The 14,123-nt window shown below is 51.0% G+C and overlaps 2 protein-coding genes across 2 annotated transcripts; both read right to left on the bottom strand.

The window, feature by feature from the left end:
• Positions 1-43: 43 nt before the first annotated feature.
• On the bottom strand, positions 44-1,194 carry LOC113407782 (centromere/kinetochore protein zw10 homolog). Its single transcript, XM_026657937.2, has 2 exons — positions 1,024-1,194; positions 44-219 (listed from the first exon to the last, which is right to left on the bottom strand). The coding sequence occupies exons 1-2, from the start codon at positions 1,135-1,137 to the stop codon at positions 49-51; spliced, it is 285 nt and encodes a 94-aa protein (XP_026513722.1). The 5' UTR covers positions 1,138-1,194; the 3' UTR covers positions 44-48.
• A 4,385-nt stretch (positions 1,195-5,579) lies between these two features.
• Positions 5,580-13,035, bottom strand: LOC112118187 (G protein-activated inward rectifier potassium channel 4-like). Its single transcript, XM_024216388.1, has 3 exons — positions 12,820-13,035; positions 9,894-11,148; positions 5,580-5,947 (listed from the first exon to the last, which is right to left on the bottom strand). The coding sequence occupies exons 1-3, from the start codon at positions 13,033-13,035 to the stop codon at positions 5,580-5,582; spliced, it is 1,839 nt and encodes a 612-aa protein (XP_024072156.1).
• Positions 13,036-14,123: the final 1,088 nt, after the last annotated feature.

A 14,123-nucleotide genomic window follows, 5' to 3' on the forward strand; every position in this document is an offset into this window, starting at 1 on the left:
CGCATCAGTGGAGTTGTACTGCTTTGGGATGATGCAGGATGAAAGCTGCTAGATACAGATAAAGTGAAACCGCTGTTGTGTCACCTCATTTTCGATCCTAGATTTCAGTAGGTCGATGTTGCTGGACAGACTGTCCACTTGTGACACCAAGTCCTCAGCGCTCTGCATGCTCGGGAGGAACTCGTTGTATTTCTTGTTAATCATGTTGCAGACTTCGCCCTAGGTAGAAGGGATGGACTCAGGATCAGAAAAACGAACACCCATAGGGTTGCCAACTCTGACTGAAGCTATTCCGGGAGATATTTTTTTTCCCCAACATGACGTAATGTCATTTTCTTAAAATATCCTATTAAAATCTCCCGGATTGCTTTCAGTAGTCAACAAGAGATTGATGCCGATTGTGGGAGATTCCAGGCCAATCCTGGAGGGTTGGCAACCCCAAACACCCGCAGAGAGACACCCCAAGGCCGTGGCCACGGGGCCAAAGCCTCCCACCCCCATCGCAGCCCTCTCTGCAGCCCGACATGGTTGAGATGGGCAGTGTCACCACCACCGCGCTCACACCCTGTCCCCTCCCTTCTCCGGGCCCCCCGACAGCCTTTCTAACCCTCCTTAATTTACTCCCCAGCTGCCCCCCCCCCAGCCCATGATCCCACAATCATCCCCTGCCCCCAGCGCTCCCTGTCCCCCTGGAGTCCCCCTGTCCAGGGTCCCCATAGGCAGCCCTTGTCCAGGGTCCCCTTCTTTCCTCCCCCCTTCCCAGCACCCCTGCTCTGCCCCTATCAACACACATACACACATTGGGGTCCCCCCATGCTTCAGTCCCTGGATCGCCCCTCTGCCCCCCCCCCCCGGATCTCCCCCCACCCAGACCCCTGGATCGCCCCTGCCCCCCCGGATTCACCCGCACACCCAGGCCCCCTGGATCCCCCCTCAGCCCCCCCACGCCCCGCTACCCTGCATCCCACCTGACCCCGTAGACCCGCCCCACATCCAGCCCCCCGATCTCCTCCCCGGGCCCACCCTCAGCTCCTCCACGCGGCGGGAGAGCCGGGCGATCCGGGTGCCCAGATCCTCCTTCTCCAGCCGGCCCGAGTGCGCCAGCACCGCAGCCACTAGCGAGGGGGACGCAGCCATAGGGACCCAGCGCTCGGTCACAGACCCCCGGCCACCACCTCATCAGCGGCCCGCCACCGCGCGGCACCACGGGAAAGTGAGTCCGCCCGCCCGCTACTGCGGGACTCCAACTCCCAGAGTGCACCACGCAGGGCGGGCCTACGAGCTGCGGCGTGGGACAAACCTATTTCGAACGTTTTGCTCTTTCCCCGCCATTCTATTGGTCCGCCGCCGCCGAGCGAGTGAACGAGCTCCCCGTCTGATTGGTCCGCTGCCGCGGGGCGGGGAATATAAACCGGGACCGGCAGAACTGCTGCCTCTCGGCCAGGGGGACCCGGGGGCTGCCGCTGGGCCGCGCAGCGCAGGCGGTAAGTGGGGCGGACGGGGGAGGGCCCCGGGCCGGGGGTGCCGCGGGCAGCTGTGGCTAGAACGCCGGAGCCGCCCAGAGGCTGCGGGGAGGGGGGCTCGGGCGGGGGCGCTGGGCTGGTGCCGGGGCCATGGGGGGGAGGGAGAGGACGGGGCAGGGGGGGAAGGGGCCTTTGGCGGCTTCTGAAAAGCTGTCTGTGAAGGGGAAGCGCTTTGCACCTGCTCCAGAGGCTGCCCCCAGCCAGGTCTACTCGTGCTTTGCATCCGAAACACCCACACTCACCTGTCCTCTTTGCAGGAGGGGGCAGTGACCTGAATGTTTGCTGCCTTTCCTCTTGCCTGGAGGGGATTGGCTCTCCTGGGGGATCTGGTTGGGGAATGTATCTGACTTACTGTGTGACCTTCCAGACAAACTTTACTTTCCTGTCAATTTCTCACTTTCTTTGAAAAGGCAAGAACAAGGGGAATAAATGGTTTTCAGGTGTCTTTGGTTTTCCAATAAAAGCTTCCACTTAATCACCAGTGTGTTGGATTTTTCTTTTGGGGAGAGGGGGGTAGAAGAGAAGCTTGTAGCAAAATTTCCAATGTGTGATAGTGTGGTGGTTCTCCCCTTGCTTATGGGGTTCTGAGTTGGAGGTTTTGGAGCTTGGTTTTAAATCCTTCCCAGCTGGTTGGCCTACCTCCCTAAGAACACTATCCCCCTGGTTCTCCAACAAGGGTCAGGGAAGCCATGTTCTGAGACATCAAACTCTAGAGCAGATATCCTCTGACTGCAGCTTGCAACCTGCAAGTAGCTCTTCAATTTGTCTCCTGCAGCTCTTTGCAGCACCTCTTAAAACAGTGATTTAATTAATCACTCAGGATGCTTTTCCTACATTAATTTGCACAAAGCCGTTGATGTTGCTGTGAACATATAAAAATTAAAGATTTCCCATGTCATACTGTTTAAATATGAATCTACAGTAAATGAAAATGAATTCACACCACTGGGGCTTTTTTACAGTAATGATTGCTAATTTGGCTTCTGAACCACTGAGGTCTGAGTATCGCTGCTCTACAGCTAAACTTTTGAGGCATTTGTATACTCTAAAAGTGCAGAATGCAGGATTCTCTATAGGTAACCTTTACATGCTGGTTGACCTTTGCCTCTCACAGGGAGAGTAGAGAACTGGGCTATGGGCTGATGGGGCCCCAGAGAAGGGGTGGGGGAGATTGCTGAGCAAAGAGCATAGGCTTGCTACCCTGCAAGGCTATCAGGAAGATAGGTGGGTGCTGGCTCCAGTAAATGGACCTTCCCAAAGAGTCAGACTGGACTACACCTAATTAAGTATGAGGCTGCAGGAGTTGGAAGCCTTAGGGTTGAACTACCTGTGATTGGTAGAAATCAGCTCTACTGCAACTATCTAAACAGCTGCAGAGCCCTCTACCAAAGTGATCTCCTAGGATAACCACTAGCTGTTCTCCCTCTCCCACCAGGTCTGGTGTTCCTGACATATCTAAAATTGTCTTCACTTCAGAGCAGAAACATTGTGTGGTTTGTCCCCCACCATTGCCACAACACAAATGCCCCCAAGGTAGGTGTTTGGGTGCTGTATAAATGAATGTGTACCCACCTTTTGCACTTCTGGGGGAAACCTGGGTACTTTCCTTGTAAGTAGCTATGCCTGTATTATATCATTTCCTTTCTGCTTGCACAAAGCCACCACCATCTAAGGAAACTACACTCCTCTAAACGCAAAGGGCTGCCTGTCCCATGCTTAACACAGCTGCAGAGAAAGATGGATTCAGGAGGGCAAGCTGCAAGAGGCCTGTAGCTAAGTAATCCAAAACTATGATGGCTTGGAGCAAAGGCCCCTGTGAACTGCCAGCACTGGCCTAGTCCTTTCTGCAGAACATACTGAAAGGGAGAATAGGCCCTGCACCCTTATGGTAAAGGTAGAAATATAGTTAACATTCACCCTTCTTCAGCCTTAGTTCTCTCTGGGAGGTGAAGCAACACAGCATGTCTGCTGGAGAAAAGATTGCATTATAACCTGCTGCTGTCCTCATCTGCTCACACACAAAACAGGAGCTAATTCATCAACCAGTGTGAAATAATGTGATGACCATTCCCAGTTAACTTGTTCCTTTTGTTTTCCCCTTCCATAACTACACTGGAGGTGTTTGTAGTAATAATTTAGCCCTTCTAAGCCTGTGATTCTATACCTGGATGCAGAAAAGGGCTGCTAAACTGCCTTTCAAAAGTAGTGAGATGTAGCAAGTCTTTAACCTGCATTTTATCTGCTCCCCCACACTTCTATCAGTAAAGCAATCCTATGCAGCTGGGGGAGTGTATTTTTTTCAGGTGGAAGGGGAGATGAATGGGGGATTAGCTAAAGAGAGCCAGCTGATGGCGTTTGGGAGTTGGGGTTGCACACAGAGTTGATCACAAGCAAATTCGCAATGCTGGTGAAAGGTGTCAGATTGTAGTGCTGGAGCCTAACAGGTTCTGGTTATTCCTAGAATGGTGCACCATGCACTGCAGCTACAGAAGCACTTCTCCTCTCCCCCACAAAGCTCTGCAGATATGCCCAATCCATGCCCCAGCCTGCTCACCCCTAAGCATGGGAGTGAGGGATTAAGGGCCAGATCCTCCAATGCAGGGGTTCTGAAAATGGGGGTGGGGACCCCTCAAGGGGCCATGAGGTTATTACATGGGGGGGGGGTTGTGAGTTGTCAGCCTCCACCCCAAACCTCACTTTGCCTCCAGCATTTATAATGGTATTAAATATATGAAAAAGTGTTTTTAATGTATTAAGGGGGGTCGCACTCAGAGGCTTGCTGTGTGAAAGGGGTCACCAGTACAGAAGTCTGAGAACCCCTGCTCCAAGCTATTTACACACCTAACTCCTGTTAATTTCAGTGGGAGTTAGGTGCCTAATACTTTCGAGGACCTGGGCTCAGATCTGAAACAATATCGAAGTGGTAAAAGGCTCCCGTTCCCATTCTCAGCCCCCTGCACCAGGCAGTGGCCCTATAGACTGAGCAGGAACCCCCAGCATATGCAAACACATACATGCCCAGTGCCTATACCCACCCACAAAACACTGCTCTCTAGGGGTTTGAGATTTTAATCACCCGCTGAATTTTTTGTTTTTCCATGACCTTATTACAAAAGACATTGCAAAAATAATTCCACTTAGCTGCAGCTCGACCTGGAGACGCGGGATGTGTTGAGAGGTTAGGGACAGCGATCAGAGGACGCAGGGAAGGAGGGGCGAGGGATACACTGTACAGAGAGAGAGTTCCATATGGCACTGTCAGTAGGAGACACTTCCACGTGAGTGCCCGAGCTGCGTCTGGGGGAAACACCAGCTCCGGGTACCTACAATCCAATAAGGACATGGCATGGTGGCAGGAGAACATGTGAAACTGAAAGGGCTGCACAAACCCTAAAGTGCCTGATGTGGACATAATGGGAACCAGAGACTATGGAGAGGGGTTCCCTGCCCCCCTCCAAGCGGCACTCCCTGGGGTGTCTGAAGGTGGGATTGTTAATTCTTGTGTCATGTGACCCACACCTACACGGGGGGCTCTCTGTCACTCTCCGCTACAGCCCTTGAGCTAGCAGAGCTGGTCATTTTGCACAGGCCGTAAGATCTAGAGGTCTCAAGTTGGATCTCTGCTGCTTATGGCCTACCCCGGGGCAGCACCTTATACTCACAGGGAAGGTGACATTTCCTCCACATAACAGTCAATGGCTGATGAGCCTCCTGGCTGTGTGGCCCAAGCCCTTGTTCCACATTTCCCTGGTCCCTTACCCCAGCCTGGAGTAGGGAGCTACAGGGGTCTCTAACCCCACCACCTCCTCCATAGGAAGGTAGCATCAACTGCCCGTATTGGAGATAGAGAGAGCACAATGGCTCCACCACAGAGCTCACTGGTGAAGATGTCAATGCATGTTCAGGTTGGCCGGAGAGCAGCAGTGCACCTTTCCCCTGGCCTCTCCCCCCACTTGCACCAGGGACATCTCCGGATGCAAAGCAGCAGCACTCGTACTTGGGGCAGACAAGTGACTGCACTGGGGTGTCTCCTGTCACTCTGTGTTGGGGAGGAGCTCAGAGACTGATCTGGTTCTGGAACTCGGCACTCGTTTCCTCCTCCGTGATGTTGGGGATGCCCAGCCTGGCTAGGGTTTCCTCACTGGGACCCTCATCCTGCAAGACATCATTCAGCTCGGCTGAGAAGCAGGGATGCACCAGGTGGTCCCAGTACAAGCTCAGGGTGGACTGGTCCTGACGTTCCATCTCCTTCAGTTCGTATATCTCCTTGGCGCTGGCTGCTGGGGTCTGCACCTCAAATGTCTTCTCAAACCTGCTGTAGTCTACTCGAAAGGCTCCTTTCTCCAGGGTCATGCAGGGCTCAAACCGATATCCCCAAAGGATCTCGTCCTCTGTGTAAGAGGTCCGGGCTTGACATGTCATTCCTACAGTGAGAAAGAAGCACATGCAGTCAGGACCATTAATTGGGCAGGTTGTATTGCAAAAAGGGATACAGAATGGATTCATGGGCAAAGGACAACTGTTGACTAATGGGGTCAGGAGGTAACTTTGCCTGGAGACAGGTCATCCCATAGCTGCAGGGTTTCTTGCACCTTCCTCTGAGCCAGCTGGTACTGGTGAGTGTTAGACTCAGGATACGGGACTAGGTTAAACCCTGGGTCTGAACAATCTGGCAATTCCCATGTGCCTGGTCAGCCTCTGAAGGGTAAGTCTCCTGTGCTGAATGGGTATTTGCGCAGTTACTGAGGCACGTGAAATGGATATTTAGGTTCAGACAAGCACAGCTGTGGGAGCCAGATAAATACCTGTATTAGAAAGGAGCAGACAGTGCTAATCTGTGCACCAAAAGCAGGACATTTAACCTAGACTGGACAATATACTGATAAATATACTGTAAGAACCCAGTCCTGTGCTGGTTCCCAGGGCTATGGACTAGATGAAACCAACTCTGTCTGCTGTGTCTGTGATTCTAGGCCAGCAGGGCTCTCTTCTCAGCCCAAAGTTTGACCTATCCTAGGATTGCTGTCTGACTCACGTAGACTGACTGTAGCTATTTAGTTTTCCATATACATGTTTGTCTCCCCAATGTTTCACCATGAAACGAGGCTAAAAAGAACTCTATCTGGAGGATAGACTGTAGGGAACAATCGTGCACTGGTCCCTGGTAGCGACTAGATCAGTTACACACTGGGAGGGGCTTTGGGGAATGCCTGATCAATACAGTGTCTCCAGATTGCAAGGGGTGATTTCCTTGCCCCTGATAGAGGTAGCAAGGAACTAGGTCTGCAAATGGTTCTATTGTCCCTGCTAGAGAAGATTCATCCCTGGGCCTCAAAATAATACTTGTGAAGCACCAATATTTTTGCCTTTGGAATGGGCCAAACTGCTTTATAAGGCAGCAGGTTTTCCCAAACTTTCCCTCTAGGGGAGGAGACACCCCCAGGTCCCTCTACCGCCCCATACCCATCTTGCACAAGTTTGAACACTGGGTGGGAATTGGCAGCTCATGTTTTTAAATCACCATTTTTCTGACTCTAGGAAAGCCTAAGAGCTAAAGACCAGCAGAGGGAGCCGAAATCAGCTGACAATCTATTTGGGAGCAATGAAGGATAGTACAGCGAGGGCGGCAGAGTGAGACTGAGAAAGGGTGTGCGCTCCATGAGAAGTGCGTGCAGGTGTGTATGTGAGAGAGAGAGTGGGAAGTGAGGTGGAGAACTGATAAAGAACAACAAAAAGCAAGGGTTTTTAAAAGGGATGGGGGGGAAATGAAGCTTAAACCATCAAAATGAAAATTTCATATCAAGCAGCTGGGCACCATCGCATCAAATCATCCATCCACAAACCTGTAATTAACACAGTTCCAATGTCACCAATCCCAAGCATTAAAAAATCACAAGTCAGCCCCTTCTTCTCCCCTCGCCCCCACCCCCAGAAAAGAAAAAAGAACACGAGATGGGCTTAAAAATAAAGAGATTTTTAAAAATAACCAATTTCTGGATTGTTCAAGTTGTCTTCTGGGTTTGGAATCTCTAGGGTGCACAATTTCAAGCTTTTCTCCACAACCGTGAGGGCTAAAAGGTGGGTGTTTATACAAACAGAAGCTGAGATTCTCATGTCATCTCATGATTCCAATCTGGGGCTTTAAGAATTGTCTTCCCACCCCTCCCCCAAAAAATCATGAGAGTTGGCAACAACTGTAACAGTTCTTTCCAGTGAAGAGAGACAGGTGGGGAAGTTGGTGGTCTTCATTGAAGTCTTCATACTAGTCTCTTTGACACGCATGTTAAGTGTTTGGGGGATGTTTTCTCCCTCCAGTAGCTTCCTACCATTTTTAAGTGAATGTCATGCTAGTGAAAAGGGCCAGACTGACCCCTCTGGGTCCTTGGGGAATCCATAGCAGGCTTCCTCCACATCAGCTCAACACTGGGCTACAGTCCCGAGCTGGAGGGACCTCTCGTTAAATGGGGAGAAGGGAGTTTAGTCTCCATGGTCCACAGCATTTTTGCTGAGACTGCCAGCAAGGAGGTCAATCAGTACCAGCTGCAATGATGGTTTCTGAAATGTAGCTCTCTCTCTCCACTGATAAATGGACTGTGCCACCCCTGGGTCACCTCATGGCCTCCCAGCAACCATTCGATGGCAATGACCTTTGGTCACTCACTTGTGCCCAATTCATGCCAGTGACCTCCAGGGGAAAGGTTCAGTCCTGGTCCCCTGAGCCATCTGGCTGATGAGCATGTTCTGGCTCATTCTTCGTCTGCCAATGTAGCATCCTGAAAAGACGCCACAGGTTGACTGGGCCATGGATTGTGAACTCCCTTCTCACCCCTAACAGTCAGGGCTGAGGGATGTTGCACCAGCAGCCAATACAGTAAGTGGGGCTCAGAGCAGGGTTACCTGACAGGCTGCTGAAAATGGCTGCAGCTGTACAGGTGGTAGCACAGAGGCAATTTTCTTGCTAACACTGTGTAGGATTTAGAGCTGCATGACATTTTTTGACCGAAATATTTTTTTCAGTGGAAAAAAAAAAAGGTTGATTTGGTGAAACAAATGTTTTGTAGATTCGTGTCCGTTTCGCTAAATTGTTCATTCTGAAAATAACCCCCAAAAAAACATTCAGGAAAAAAAAATCAAAACGTTTGGTTTTGACATTTTCAAAATGAAACATTTCCCAGCTTTTCAGTTAAAAGGAAATTTCAAAACAAAAAGTTGCTTTGAATTTATTTTTGTTTAAAAAAATTAAAACATTTAAAAATGCTCAAAATCAAACAGACATTTACTGGTGGGTCAAATGTTTGACCCGAAATGATTTTTTTTTTTTAAAATTCTTTGAATCATTGAAAATTTTTTAAAGGTTAATTTTTGGGCTGACCTGAAATGATTTGTTTCACCTTTTCAAAACTGTCAGTGAACCAAAATATCTGGTTTTTGCCCAGCTCCACCTAGAAGGCGAATGGGCATTTCCTGCAGTACCACCTGCACCATCTCTTTTCAGGACAGCCTGTATCCCAACTACTCTTTTCCCACTCTCCCGGGATGGTGCCAAGGCTCAGTGTAACGTGTGGAATCCAAGTCCGCCCACCCGCCCTGTGTGGGCGGGAGAAGCCGTTGGTGCCAACGGCTGCCTGGGTGGTTGGTTGGTTGGTTTTGTATGTCTTTCAAACACACAAAATCCATGAGTCAGCTCAGTATGTTAAGCAACTGTTTAGGGGAACGCAGGGATGGAGATAACCAAGCCAAGTTCATATCATGCCGCATCCCACCTCACTGCAGCAGGGGGACAGACCATCTAGGCTGGTACCCCACACTCTCCACCTCAGTACAACAGATGAAGAGAGCAACGAGTGTGGGATCTAATCTGTGGGACTAGGTCAGGTGACTGGGCCATTTAGTCTGATATGGCACCTCCTGTTGGAGCAGATCACACTGCCGGGCCCTCTAGCCCCCTGCCCCGCCAGCTGTCTCTCTGAGCAAGACACCAATGTCCTGCTGCCCCAGATCAGAGCAACGGGTTAATAATACTCATCACCTCCCAGCTTTCCATCTTCAACACACTTACAGACCCATCCCCCCCCCCCCCCCCAATCCAGTCTGTGAGGCAGGGAAGGCTCATTGTCCTGAGCGGGGAGCTGAGGAGGAGAGATTCAGAGACTTGCCTGGGGACACGGAGGGAGGGAGTATTAGAACGGAGTGTCCTGTCAGTGCTGCACCCTGACTCCTGTGGCGGCCATTACCTGATAGTTTGGGAAAGGAAGGAAACCCAATCACAGCGCCCCTGGGTCTAGTAGTATGGAGCAGCCCCTGAGCGGGGTGAGGATAACACCTTCCCAAGCCCACCTGGGGTCTGCGTACCCTCCTCAGAGCACCCACCTGTGGCTTCCACGATGCCCTCCAGGATCACAATGATCTCAAACTGCTCCCTCTTCAGCGACTCTGCTGTCATTTCCCAGAAGGGGCTGTGGTCATTGATGACATGGCAGATGATCTGCGGCTCCACCAAGAAGAGCCTGTCCTCCCCTGTGTCATAGCCCAGGTTCAGCTCCGACTGCTCCAAGGGGATGAACTCCCCTTCCTTGGTTTGTCTGGATTTGATCAGTTTGGCCCTTATTTTCGCATCCACCATGTGGCTGTCCCGGAGGTCGCCAATGCGGAACATCAGGCAGAGTTTCTCATCCCGGTGGGAGACAACGCACTTCTTGCTGAATATTAAGGTCTGGGCGCGCTTCTTGGGCCTGGAGATCTTGACGAACATGCATCCCACCATGAGGGCATCTATCATGGACCCAACGATGGATTGGGCCATCAGCAAAATGACGCCCTCGGTGCAATCGGCTGTCACAATCCGGGAGCCATAACCAATGGTCCTTTGACTTTCCACGGAGAAAAGTAAGGCAGATATGAAATTGTCCACATTCTCGATGCAAGGCTTCCACTCCGGGTCTCCTATGTGGTTGACGTCGTCCCTAATCCAGGCATCGAAGAAGTAGATGATGCCAAAGACCACCCAGGTGATGATGTAGCACATCATGAAGACAAAGAGGAACCAGCGGTACTTGAGGTCCACAATGGTGGTGAAAATGTCCGACAGGAACCTCTTCTTTTCCTGGATGCGGCCCAGATTCACCTGGGACTTGCCCATTTTGGTCACATAGCGCTGCCGCTGCTGCTTGCTGGCGGAGCTGAACTGCCGATCGTCGTCCATGAGCTTGCAGCGCCGGTTCTGAGGTTTCTCTGAGGGGGTCACAGAGACAATGCTCCGGGTGGGCGTTTTTTTCCGTGCTGAGTTGGGGATGTTGGGCACACTGAGGGCATGCCGTGGGTACCACCGGGTGTTGATGTCCCGGAGCGGAGGCAGGGGATCATTGCGCGATGCCCGGCGGTACTTGGGCAAATCTTCGGTGTTGATGGAGACGCTGGGCCGGTGCTTCACGGGTACCACCGCACCTGTGCTGGTCTGCTCCACCATACTGAGTCTCCTCTGAAGGACTGATCTGTCATTGGGGATGTTTGAGCCACAGGAGTGGGGGACAAAGTTTGACATCGGGGCATTTTTCTTTTCAGCCGCAGGGTCTGTTTGCTGTTGGCTCTCTTCTGATAGGCCCATGGGGATGACCATCATTTCAGGCTGCAAGGGGAAAAGAACCAATCAAGAGAAATGCACCTGTTTTCCCTCCCACCCTTTGTCTGTCTGGTCTATTTAAACCTTAAGCTCTTCATGTGTATGGTACACCACAATGGGGCGCTGGGCCACTAGGTGCAACTTTAACACACACAATTATTAATACACGTCTACCCCGATATAACGCGACCTGATATAACACGACTTCGGATATAACGCGGTAAAGCAGTGCTCCGGGGGGACGGGGCTGCGCACTCCGGTGGATCAAAGCAAGTTTGATATAACGCAGTTTCACCTATAACGTGGTAAGATTTTTTAACTCCCGAGGACAGTGTTATATCGGGGTAGAGGTGTACTGATAGCAGACTGAGTCCCCAGCCCTCACCATGAGAGAGTTAAATAAAAGCCTCATCTCTGTGATAAAGCCTTTCCCACCCCAGTAGCAGCATCTGTGCAGGAACAACCAATGACTGAGGAGACTAGAGGGATGGGAGATAGGAAGCAAGAGGTAAAGAAGGAAGGAGGGAAAACTGCAAAAAACAACACTTAGATACCTCTTAGCTGATCTATATATGTCCGGGGTAGCATTAATGGGTATTATACATATGGTATTAATACCATATACATTAGATAGATACGTTAGACAGATTTAAGATTTGGGAAGTTACGTTAGCTGAATCTATTATTCTCTCTCTACAGTTCTGTTCACCCATGATGTCAAGTATCCCACAGCACTTTGCAAAGCTGAAGTCAGTTTTGGCATTAGAAAATAGGAAGCCTGTCAAGGCCAAGACACATGAATCGTATGTCCTAGCACAGGTTGGGAGTACCTCTGCACCCAATTGGTTTCCAATGTAGTATCCAAAGCAGAGATAAGAAAAGTGCAGAACAAAAGAACAAGTTAAGGAAGTGTTGCCACCTGGTGGGTTGGATTTTAGTGATGGGTAGAGAATGGTGTAACTTGAAAAATCATACTGTAGATACTACTAGCTGAAATACCTATCTTTGAAGCACATCTTTTGCAAGATAAGAATTGCTTTCTGGAAGGAGTGTATGTATGTCTCCTTGTCACATTGTACTGCGTTGTCTCTAGCCAAGACATTTGGCTATTTTGGTCCCTTGAACATTTTTAAGAATGAACTGCAAGTGTAGTCAAACAATTGGCGCCACCTTTTAGTCAATATACCATGGTCCTGGCTGCAGCCGATATTATTTGTATAGCGCCTTTCAGCCGAAGGGTTTTGCAAACATATGTACCTATCTAGCATTGCTGAAATGCAGCCCCCGTTTGGGAGCAACATGGCAGCTGTTTTCCAGCTGCCCAGCAGCGCGGGACAGGAAGTACAGAAGAAGAATCCTGGATCTATTTGACACTGGGCTGGAGGTTGGGGGTAAAGCGAGCGAGGCAGAATGAAATCACCCATGATTGGAGCTAACACACCCCTCAGGTGTGTCAAGAACCTCTCAGCTAAAGGAGCTGGGGAGAACATTGTCCCCAGCTGGGCTGGGCTGTCCACCTTCCTAGCTATGTGGGTACAAGAGTGATCAGGACTCAGAAGGATTGTTGTGGGAGATGGGGTGGGGCAGGATTTCTTCGTTGCTTGCATCAGGCTGGGCTGCATGTCAAACGGAGGTGCCCAGCCTCGCCATGTCCTTTAATGATGGGAGCAGCCTTACCTTCTGAGGGAAGGCGCCATATCTGCTGGTGTCCGTCGGGGGCCGGGGCAGGTAGGCAAGCATGTGCTTGGCGGTGGGAGTCTGCACGGGGGGGATGGAGTTCCTCCGGCTCCGAGGCTCCTCGTACTTCAGCCGGCAGCCGCCGATGTTGTTGTGGACACAGAGCCCGTTGTCCTGCTGCAGCTCCATGCTGCTGCTGGCGATGGGCAGCACCATGGCTGATCGGGGGCCGGGGCGCTACCCCAGGGCTTTGCACCTTCTCCGGTGGGGAATCCTGCCGGGTGAGAACACAAAGAGGGGGGTTATTTTAACGAGTGAGTGGGCAAGTTCAGTACCAAAAGCCAGTTCACTGTCAATGGGGCTGGGGTCCTCATTCCAGACAGTAGTACATGTAACCCGTTCAGATTCAGGGTAAAGGGGAGCCAGCCTGGCTTGGCAGAGCCCAGGTGCTCACCTCTGAGCATGGCTTAGTGCTGCAGACACACCCCTGTCCCGCTGACCGGAGCTGGGTGCACTGGGGGGATATAACAAAGGCTGTCCTCGGTCCCTTGAGGCAGCTTGTTCTCAGACAGACTCCAGAGAAGCCCCTGAACTTGCAGAGGCTGAATAGAGTCTGAACCCAGCATTCCTGAGCTGGGGTGAAGTTCAGCTGACCTGTCTGTCTCTAGCTAGCTGCTTCTGTTGCCCTTGTCACTGCAATATCTAAGTGCCCAACAGATATCAATGGGTTTATCCTTGCATCCCCCCTGCAAGAGAGGGAAGGATCATTGTCCCCATTTTGCAGATATGGAACTAAGGCCCAGAGAGAATAAGTGACTTGCCCAAGGTCACACAAGGAGTGTGTGGCAGAGCTGGGACATGAATCCATGTCTTCTGTGTCCCAGTCACTTGTTCCAATTGCTAGATCACAGTCTCTTGATCTGGAGATTGCTGAATATCTCCTGATAATCACTACAAGAGACAGAAGCATGGATGCCCTGAGATCCCTTAGAGGGGCCTGATTTTCAGATGGTAGGCAGCCTTCACCCCTTTCTGAAAAACAGGCACAGAGAGGCTAAGTGACTTGCCCAAGGTCACACAAGAAGGCTGTGGCAGGACAGGGATGGGAATCCAGGTCTCCAGGCAAATGCCCTAACCCCTTCCTCTCTAAGGGAAACAGTTATAGCCAATTTCAGGGCTTGTCTAGCCTAGGGAAATTTGCACCAATGTAACTATAATGCTGTAGCTATACCAGTGCAAAACCCTAACGGAGACACTTCACACGGAGCTTCGGCACATCCACACGGGAGGCTGGCACTGATTTA

The sequence above is a fragment of the Terrapene carolina genome, unplaced genomic scaffold (genome assembly GCF_002925995.2).
Source record: "Terrapene carolina triunguis isolate 2854851 unplaced genomic scaffold, T_m_triunguis-2.0 Scaffold374, whole genome shotgun sequence".
NCBI classification, from domain to species: Eukaryota; Metazoa; Chordata; order Testudines; family Emydidae; genus Terrapene; species Terrapene triunguis.

Coding starts and splice junctions, on each gene's coding strand:
- LOC113407782 (XM_026657937.2), bottom strand. CDS start 1,137: ATGGCTGCGTCCCCCTCGCTAGTGGCTGCGGTGCTGGCGCACTCGGGC. Junction 220..1,023: donor GCCGCGTGGAGGAGCTGAGG/GTGGGCCCGGGG, acceptor CCTTCTACCTAG/GGCGAAGTCTGCAACATGAT.
- LOC112118187 (XM_024216388.1), bottom strand. CDS start 13,035: ATGGTGCTGCCCATCGCCAGCAGCAGCATGGAGCTGCAGCAGGACAAC. Junction 11,149..12,819: donor ATGGCGCCTTCCCTCAGAAG/GTAAGGCTGCTC, acceptor TTCCCCTTGCAG/CCTGAAATGATGGTCATCCC. Junction 5,948..9,893: donor GGGCATCGTGGAAGCCACAG/GTGGGTGCTCTG, acceptor TTCTCACTGTAG/GAATGACATGTCAAGCCCGG.